At 44.0% G+C, this 10,047-nt stretch overlaps 1 protein-coding gene across 1 annotated transcript in view; it reads right to left on the reverse strand.

Moving 5' to 3' along the window:
• Positions 1–10,047, reverse strand: part of POLQ (polymerase (DNA directed), theta) — a gene marked incomplete at its 5' end in the record, with an annotated part of 30,288 nt that overhangs the window by 18,969 nt on the left and 1,272 nt on the right. The window contains 6 exons of the mRNA XM_010161733.1: positions 257–400; positions 1,427–1,916; positions 1,983–4,596; positions 5,376–5,619; positions 7,100–7,224; positions 7,548–7,741. Coding sequence (XP_010160035.1) covers positions 257–400; positions 1,427–1,916; positions 1,983–4,596; positions 5,376–5,619; positions 7,100–7,224; positions 7,548–7,741 — 3,811 coding nt within the window. The remainder of the gene's footprint in view (positions 1–256; positions 401–1,426; positions 1,917–1,982; positions 4,597–5,375; positions 5,620–7,099; positions 7,225–7,547; positions 7,742–10,047) is intronic.

The raw sequence follows: 10,047 nt of genomic DNA on the forward strand, positions 1-10,047 counted from the left end.
GGTCTTTAAGGTCCCTTCCAACCCAAACCATTCTGTGATTCTATGATTCTAGTCATGCTTAGCAGCCCAGCACTTAGGCCAATTACCTGTCCTTGTTATACAGCAGCAGAGATGTATGCACAGCATTGTGTTAAGGGTGTTTGACACTTAAGACTGCTGAATGGCTAAGTAACTCCATCACACAACTGAGCTGGGTTTGAGACATTCAAAATGCTCCCAAGAAGGAAGACAGCAGTGAGCCTGTGAGCTCACTTACCAGTCTGGTCTTGTATCTGCTGCAAAGAGATATAGTAGGCATCTTTTCCACCCCAACATACTGCCAGTCCAACTACCAAGATGTCTTCACAGCCTTGGACAGGAAATCCGTCATCTTTAACTTGCATCCACTGGGGAGAACTTACTAAAGAAACAGTTTTTAAGTTACAATCCTAAAATGGCATACGCAAATACAGAAGAGTTTGGATCCTGAAAATGTAAATCCATATAGTCAAGCCTAAATTTCTCAAAAGTGAACATGTACCTTCATTTTATCTATAGGGAGAAAAATCTGTTTGGGTTTTTTTTTCAAAAGAAACACAAACAACAAAAAATACCCCCAAAACATGTTCAGAACAGCAAAACTTTCTCCAAACAGAAACAAGCACCCATAGAGCATCCCTGCAAAACTCTGGCCTTTCCTAGCAATCTCTTCAAGAGCTGAGACAGAAATCTATTCCCTCTTTCACTCTGAAAAACATTTCACATTCCTCTGTCAAAAATAGATTTTGATAGTTAAGAAATTTTGTTATGGCAACATGACAGCAAAGAATCTAATTCCGCTTAATCGTGTTATTTTAAAGGAAGAGTATGTGTACACAGCAGCAAAGTGCAGCATGTGAATACTTCTGTGGGAAAAATATGAAACAATATTGCAACAATCCATAGACTGGTCTGAATTTTGTACATATATTGAACTAAGTTTACTTTTTGCAGACTTGAAAATGCTTAGTTCTTGGTTCAGAGGCAAGTAACTGCAAGTAACACTGCTCAGTGGAGACGTTGTAGTTTACTCTTAAATATATCCTTCATTTTAAAATACACTAACACTTAGACAAGGAAAGATCCATGATACAGGGACTGCACAACTCAGATCCATTTCAAAATCAGATAAACAATGAGACGTTAAGAATATTTAGGTGCTCTCAAATACAAAACAAGCTGCTAGCACTTTGTTCCCATCACCAAAGACCCACCTATGAAACGCTTGACACCAATTCTCCATTCTCTACTAGCACTCAGCTCCTTTGCTTTACTGCAACTGACAAGACGTAATTAATATCAGTGATTTTCCTCCTTGTTTGCAAACCCTTTCCTTTTCCGCTCCCGCTTTAAGCTGAAGATGCCACCCTGCTGTTGACAAAGTAACATGCTGGATCACAGGACTGACCTTTTTTGAATTTGCCACCAATCGTTGATCTGGGAGATGAAAGACATTTTGTTCTTTCGCACGCCACCGCGATGGAGAATCTGCTTTTCTCCTTCCACTCTGCCACAAAAGTCTGGAAAAGTACTTTGTCGCTTGCTACATCAATAATAGTGAAACCTTCAGCACTTGAGGGAACAGGTGGAAAGACATCCTGAGATAGCTGCAGCGAAAAGCCTTGCTCTATAGTGCAATCATCCTTCCTCTCATCGGTCTCAGCTGTGTCTACGGTGCCAAGATTGACCCGGAGTGGTTTGGCCTGCTGCTCTGCATCACCCTCGTTATTCTGCTGCGGCCGAGTCAGCAGCCCTTCATTCCTGCAGGCAGCTGGGCTCCTCCTTGCAGACTTCACAGAGAGAGAAGCAGAGCTCTTTGGAAAAAGCTCTTCAGGGGGTGTTGGAGGAATAAACGTGTTATTACTATCTGGTGGAGGGCAGGATGTTCTGCTGCTCCCCTGGAGCGGAAGTGTTAGGCCGTCTGTTTTCTGAAGATCCAACTCTTCTGGTTTGTTTTCTTTAACCTTGAAACAGCTTTTTAAATCCTGGCAAGTGGGCAAAGGCTCTGGCTGACAACGGTCGGATTCAAAAACTGCATCTGGCTCTCGATTAGCAATAGGAGCAACTAACTTGTCTTTCAAACAGGACCTTACTGAGACTGGCTCAGTGCCCGAGGGACTAGGCCATTTGTCCAATACATCCTGCAATCCTGGGCTTAGCTCAAAGGAGTGGTCAGTCCACATCGCTGGATGGGTTTTCTTGTCTAAAGCTTGCTGGCTTCTCTGGAGCTTTTCACCTTGAAACCCTGCTAAGCCCTTTGGTCTGGGGTCATTGTTACAAATCACGGGGTTCCTTAATCCTGACTGACTGTGAAGCGTAGAAGGAAGATCTTCCAGAAAAGATGGGGAGTTTGCATGATCTAAAACTTCAGCTATTAGATCAGAGAATGCTAGAGACATATTATTACACTGCGCAGGGTCTTCACGCTCTTTCTGATTGCCAGTGACATCAAGCCTGTTCTGAACAGGCCTTAGGTTCTGCAAAAGACCTTCTGGAGAAAGCAAAGCCCCTTGCTTCTCCACAGGTTCCTTTCTGTCAGCTTCCATAACGTGAGCAGCTGAAAGGTCACTGACATTGCTGAAGCTATCATCAAACAGCAAGCTATCACTCATATTTAGGCTTGTTTCAGGGACAGGGTGGCATTCTACTTGTACAATGTGCTCCCTACCAACAGGAGAGGTTGCTTTATTAAGGTCTTTAGGTGCAGCCTCCTCTTTCACTGAATTTTGAGTCTGGTAATGTTGTAGAAAACTGTGTAACTGGGAGTCGGTCACTGAGAAATCACTTTCTTTAATGCAAGGTGCAGATTCTATTTCCTTCATTATGGGCTGTAAATTAAGGTCTCCAGACTCCAAAACTTTACTACTGCAGTGCTGAGCTGTGTTTTTTGTAATGCTATTTGTTGTGATAAGGCTTGATAAGCCCAATTTCCTAACTGTTGCAGCCAGCCTTTCATGAGTAGCATTCTCAGTCTGTGAAGTGCTTAGTCTCTTGGAGATTTCCTGCTGTGGTATCACCGCCAGCTCTGAACCTTGTATTCCCTGATGTCCTGTGATTCCAGCTGCTCCCTCCTGTTTTATCATCATCTCTGTTTGAGTATCCAGCTGGAAGCTGTCTTCAAAGTCTCTAGAGTCAGAAAACAGAACAGAGGTTGGACCGTTCTGAACATCAGCTGCATCGCAAACACCTCTGGATTGTCCTAGAGAGTCTTTCAGAAAACCCTTAGGATGACTGTTGGCTTTCTGCAGTGCTCCAGCTTCTAACAATATTCCATTGGGCTTTTCACTCTCATTTTCGCCACCATTCTGAATCTGGACATCGCAGGATTTATCCTCACCAGGACAAAGATGCGCAGGTTTCCGTATCCTGCTGCTGTTACAGACACGTCCATTTCCAGAGCGGCTAGCAGTTACGTTACGGCGATCGGCATCTAAAGCCGTCTGCTGCTTACCAAGCATCACCTCGGCACAGCTTCCATCTGTTTGCACGTTATTCATTTTATTCTGCTTACCATCAGTAGTTTCCTGTCTCTGTGTCCTAGCACCAGCAGGCATCACCAGACTCTCTACAACATTACGTGTCTCCAGGTTGACGTGTGGAGTTCCCTGCAACGTAGGAGGTGCCTGCAAACAGGCTCTCCCCTTAGGCATGCCCTCATTAGTGGTGGAAGGCTCTGTAAATGATCCTTCCCTTTTATCTTTCCTCTCAAGATTAATTTCCCCCATCTGTGCAAAATTCAAGACTTTATGAGTTACAGACCCTGTTTCCATAAAACCCTTGTTATATTGGTCTGAAAAAAAGTTGTCTTTAGAGATGGGGGAGTGGAAAGCAGGCGGCTTTTGTAGGTCTATGCTAAGCATATTTGATTCTTCAAGGAGTGACCTCTGCAGTTTTGACACAGGATTTTTGTTCCTGCTCCGGTTTAAATGCGTGTCCGTACTTTTTATCAATCTAGAGGCTGAAGACTTTGTTCTCAGTGTTGGCGTTTTTCCTCGTTCAGTAGGGAGTTCTGGAATTACTTTCCTGGACTCCATCTTGGTTTTGACCAGAGAAATTTCTTCTACGTTTTCATTACCTCTGCACATATTTGGCCGTTTTCTAGCACTGTGCACAATATCATTGTTGCCTTGCTCTGCTCGAGCCTGTCTCCCAGCTGAGACTTCACTCCCCAGTCTGGAGTTTTCTGTACTACCGCTCAGTCGCCTTTTACATCTCTTTTTAATATTAGATAAGCTTCCAGTCTGAGAACCAAGGCCATTACAATGCTGAACTCTGCACCCTTTTTTGTTTAACACCATGGAAGACTCAGAAGACTGCTCTCCATTTGATCTATGTAGTCTGTCTTCCAGTTCTGACTCACTGCTGATCACAGAGGACGTATCAGACTCGAGAAAAGACTCTGGGTTCCACTGCACTCCCATCAGTGCCAAATCCTGCCGGAGAAGTACCCTGGCTTCCTCCACAATAAGGGAAGCTGCTTCACTTTCGGTTAAGCCTTTCATTCCAGCCATCCAGATGCTGCGCACAGCCCGACGTTCCTCTGCTGATTCTTCATCTTCATCCACAGCCCTACGAACACTACAGGAAGGGTAACAGACAGATGTAAGTATTCATGCAGAAAAGAACAAACAACACAAGGAGCTGGCACTATTCTGCTCAACTTCCACTCCACTCTGCTTCCCAGCTTCACAGAAGCACTATATCCAAAATACAATGCACATAATAGGAAACAACTATTTCATTTTTCCGTATGTGAAGTGATCTCGATGAAAGCTATTACTAGCTGCATACCCCAGAAGCATTCCCAGCTTTTCTGTGTCCAAACATGTACCCCAGATGAGTCCCAACTCCCTACCAGGGCAAGATCCAGGCCTGAATCAACCCTCCTCCATTTACTGTTTTCCAAAGAAAGGCAACTTCAGGACTATGAACCAGACAGGTGTCACAGCACAGTCCAACGTGCACTTGATCAAGGAAGCTTGTCATTGCACTAACACGAAAATCCCAAGAGAATCCCAAATGATATACAGTAATAAAGCAGCACCTCATTTGATCACATAGTGGAGCTGCCTTTTAGAGGTAGCAAAATGTCTCCAGAAAGCATCAATTCACCCAGAACCAAGCAGCGCAGTGAAAAGAGGAACAAGAAGAAAATGTAGGTCTCACGCTCTTCTGCTGCAAATAAAAGACGCTTCTGTTCCTTCCAAAATAATCATGGAATGACTGTGATCGCAGAGAACTGCAAGTTATTTCTAACCAATGTTTGGCACCAAGTCCCAAGAGATTGCCACATTTAATTACCGGTTTCATCTTGTAACCCTTCACCTTACAAACTCCTTTGCTTACTGATTTCTCACCTCTTGAACGGTACCGCATTCTTCAGAGCAGTTGCCACACCATCAGGACTGGCTTTAGCAAGATCAGCCACTGTGACAAAGCCAGCGTTGTAAAGTGTCCTCGCACGCTGTGCATTCAGCAGAGACACTCGTACCAGGTCACAAAGCTCCCGATGAACCCCAAAAGTGAGGCGGCTCTGGAACTGAGAGAGCAACAGCTCCATGTTGTGCCAGCCCAGGCGATTACAGAAAACCGTTACCATGCCTGGAACACAGAAGTCACAACAATGTCTTATCTCCAGCCCCAGTCCTGCCAAGCTGGATTCATTCCCCCGCTCCCACCTGAGCCGACATCCACTTCACATTTCCCACCTCCCCATTACTTACAGAAACTAACTCAGGTTTATTATAACCGTGACTAGGAGCTGGTCTCACAACATCTAATTAATCTAGAATTAAGTAGTTTATCAGTGAGGTGGAAATTCTGAGTGACACAGAAAGACGCTACTCTTGAAAAGGGTGAAGCACGTGAGTGTCCTGTGACAGGATTCCTGTGAAGCAAACACGCCGTGGAAAAGAAGACAGAAAAAGCGGCAGCCAGAAGCAATCGGAGAAGCCCCAGCTCTTTGAGGCAAGTCAGCACCGATGTCCATAGAAGCAGAGCTCGGCCTGCAGGACTTCAGTTACTGTGCTAAGAGCATCATATGAGGTAGCAAAGTCTACGATAAAGGGTACCAACTGCAGTCCCCCACCCGCGGGAGGAGGAAAACAGCAGGGACAAGGCAGCGTCCTACTCACAGATTGCACCTACAGGACAGGAAAATAACCGAAAGACACGGCATCCCTCACTATTTTTACAGTGATTACAGAATACAACTCTCATCATATCTCTTAACTGTGTCATGTCAACAGCTCATTTTACTTCCCAAATTACTTTTTTGAAAATTATTAACCCTGGGAATAGAGAATTACGAAACCGCTACAAAAAAAAAATTATTTATACTACCAGAATTAATTTAAACTACTCTGCATCAGTTGTCGTGACCTTTTCATTTTGGAGCTTTGACTCATGGTGCAACCCACACGTAGAGTGTCGCGAGTTGAGCTAAAACTGCCTCAAAAATTGAAGATCCACTTACGGAGTAATGGGGGACTTTGGTAATAGGATAAAAAATACCTCAGTCATACGGTGGGCTGTTACTTCTGCTCCTACACAGCCCTCTTCAGGAAGCTAAGTTAAAGGTGGCAGCTATCAGACCTCTTGTTATCTGGTGATAAATGACCCAGAAACTACTCACTCTGTTTTGAAAACCATAAACTTAGATTTTCTGGCCAACTAACTTTGCAACCAGGAGAAAGTCATGCTAAGTCTTAGAGACCCCAGACCTTCCCCCTGCTGAAAGGAAAAAAATTCCTCATAGATCAAAGCTTCAGAATGGACTTGTACTTAATTTTCACACTTGGTATTGAACAAACTACATTCCTGTGCAGCGCAGAGATGATTTCCAGAGACCTCAGCATGCTACAGCACTGCTTGATTCCACTCAGCTGGCCCCCTTCCCACAGCGCACGCTGTGGTTCCATCTCAAAGCAGGGGCAGCCACAGCTTAATCTATAATGCTGGAAGTGGTTTTACAAGACTGATTGTTGTCGGTACCACGCTGTGGCTACCTTACCCCCGTATCTGGAATGAACGAAAACAGACTAGCCTCAGGCTCCTGCGGTGTTTTGCCCAGCCAACTCACCTGCATAAGTGGCAGCAGATTGTTGCAAGGATTGAAGTTGGCCACGACTACAGCCATATTTCTTGGTCATATCCCATAAGGGAACCTCACTGATTAAATCCAGGAGGGCGAGACTGGTGAAAAACCTGTAAAAAGGACACATGGCAATGAAATCATCACCCAGGGCGTGTTAGTGTACGTGGCAAAATGCACTGTGATACCACGGGACAGAACGGTATGAGAGCAGAGCACACAAAACCAACAGAGAAGGTAGCTTCCAAAACCACCAAAAACACCAGCACGAGCATCTTGTGCCAGCAGTGTTCTCAGGTCAGAGCACACCAGGGCCAGGTTCTCTGAGCTACCAGCTCCCTCAGCAAGAGAGACAGACAGCTCCTGAACACAGGGCCTGTCCGCCCCGCACGTTACAGCCTCTAGTCTTTGCCCATTCACACCCACGCATGGCTACCTTTTGTGGACGGCCATTTGCCTGTGCTGCTTCTCTGTTTTAGCTAAGATCTTGCCCTTTACAGAGCGAGCCAGAAAGCCTTCTTCAATCCCCACCAGCTCAGCCACACGTTTCATTGAGGCGGGCAGCTTCTCCCATAAGCAGAAAAACTGGTACCAATCAATCGTGGTCCACTCCTCATAGAGTGGAGTGACCTAGAGGAAATCAGACAATGCAAAAAAATACTTCAGAGAAACAAATATGACAGACCTCTGGGTAAACAAAAACACAGCCTAGGGAATGTGGTTAGAACATCCTACGCACTACTCAGAGGCACTGAGTCATAACTGTGTACCCTGAAGAAAGTAAAAGCTCTTCTAACCTGGTTTGTTTAATATTTGTGCTGATGAGATCTGACTGCTATGGGCACTCCAATGATGAAAGAATTTGGAATCTTTGGCAGATTGCTCCCTAAATCCAAGGCAGTAGAAGATTTTTAAGCTGCATCTTTATTCTCCTTTAACAAAGCAAAACTTTATTCTTTTTTTAACAGAACTGACAGACATCTGTCAGCCTCTTAAAACCCCTAACAACCACACTAACCACTGCAGCAGTGTCTGATAAAGCAGGAGAGAGCATAGATTTTGCCAGAACTTGCTGAAGCTTTCATTTACCTGGAGTACGAGAAATCTCAGCTTTTAACACTAACAAAAAAGCCATCCAGAGCATTCCCACAATTTTAGACAGAACCCAACTCAGTTATCATTCAGTCAGCACAGAGTCAGTTTCTGTGTGAGGAGACAAAATGTGGTAATATCTGTATCGATATACTGCAAGATTAATTATTTTGAAATAACTAACAGTTGTTGGGGAGTATGTAACACAACATAGAATACCAGATGGTTACACAGTTGTAAACTATCCGTGCCCCTTCATCTGCTGAGAAGAGTAAGTTATTAAGGTGGGGGACTGTCTTTTGTTGTTTGCTTGATTTTTGTTGCTGTTGGGCTTTTTTTTCTTTAAAGAAAACTTTTCCTAGATTAGCAAATATTTATTTGTTTTAATCAACTTTCCTAAAATACAAGGTCTTGGAACCCAGTCTCATATTTCTACACGTGAAAGATTCAAGCCTAAGAGAAATTAAAAAGCATTATAGCAGATAATTTCCCTGTAGTCCATAAGGAACACAGGGAGACCAATTCTTAAAAAAAAAAAAAAAAAACAACACACAGACAAGCCACCAAAACTAAAGAAGCCTTTGGCCTTGAAAATGGAGAGACTTGCAAGGAAGTGATTTAGGCTAGCTTAATGGAAGAGAATCTCAAGAGCATTTCCTTTAACAGTGTATTTGATTTAAAATAACATTAGACAAGCTGTGGCAATTAAAAAGTACAGGGGAAAAAAACAATATATTGCCATCACTATGTCTACCCCAGAACACAAACAAAACTCATCCTTTTTATTTTCCTGTTTTGGAGATGCAAACGGGGGAAAAAATAAAACCACTATTATGTGACACAACAGTCCACTTTGCCTAGTAGAACCAGAACAAAATAATGTAGTCCTCAAACAAAGGTATGGGTACATATGGGACACCAGTAGATCCAAAAAGAAAAAAAAAAAAGCCTATCAGTATCAGCCAATGACTACGTTAACGACCACAGCAAGCAGAGTCAGGCACCCTCCATCTCTTGCCTCTCCCTGTCCCCTACCTCCACGGCTCCTGTAACTGCATGCATACTCTCCTCGGGGTGAACTTTTAGCAAGCAAGATGCTCAAATTTTATCTTTGATTTATCAGTCTGGAAAAGACTTTATACTTAAGGACGCTGAAGACAACAGTCAGATTCCAGATGACGATTGCACGACAGGTCTCTGGCAGCTGTGAATGTTCACTGCAACTCCAGCACGTTTCCTCACTTATCTTCAGAGATTCATGGCTTCCTGGCCAAAGGTCTTAAATAGCATTGCTTAGCTTTTCAAGTGTACATGCACAGAAATCCTGACAAACTTTGGGACACTTTCCCTTCAAAAGATTGATCGTGCTCCTTCTTTTAGGCCTGACAGCATCACCAGGCAAGTAAACTAAGCCAGAGATGAATTTCACTGTTACTGAACTGAAGCAAGACCCACCCATAGGAAGAAAGTAGTGTAGGCCTTTTGTGTAGCCAAAACAGATGCTAAAATCCCAAAAGCTTTCAGAGCCCCCAGAAGTCCTGAGACACTGTCTTCTGATCCCAAACACACAACAGAACCAGTTTGTTCCATCAACCTCAAGTGTCTCAGACAAGTACCATTATCGTACACCTAAAACTCACAAAGATCTGAAACTTTTTGAAGTCAGGAGTGACAAGGGGCTTGGATGGACACACAGCACCCCCCTACCCAACAGACACTACAGGGACAGGCTGATTGTGAAGCACATTCAATTTAGAAACGTCTTCGTGAAGGATGAGCTAAGCAAAGCACAGAAACACCCCTGCCTTCACGAGCCCTCAAGAACTCCCCATTGTGCTTCCTCT

This window comes from Eurypyga helias, unplaced genomic scaffold (genome assembly GCF_000690775.1).
Source record: "Eurypyga helias isolate BGI_N326 unplaced genomic scaffold, ASM69077v1 scaffold33771, whole genome shotgun sequence".
Taxonomy (NCBI): Eukaryota; Metazoa; Chordata; class Aves; order Eurypygiformes; family Eurypygidae; genus Eurypyga; species Eurypyga helias.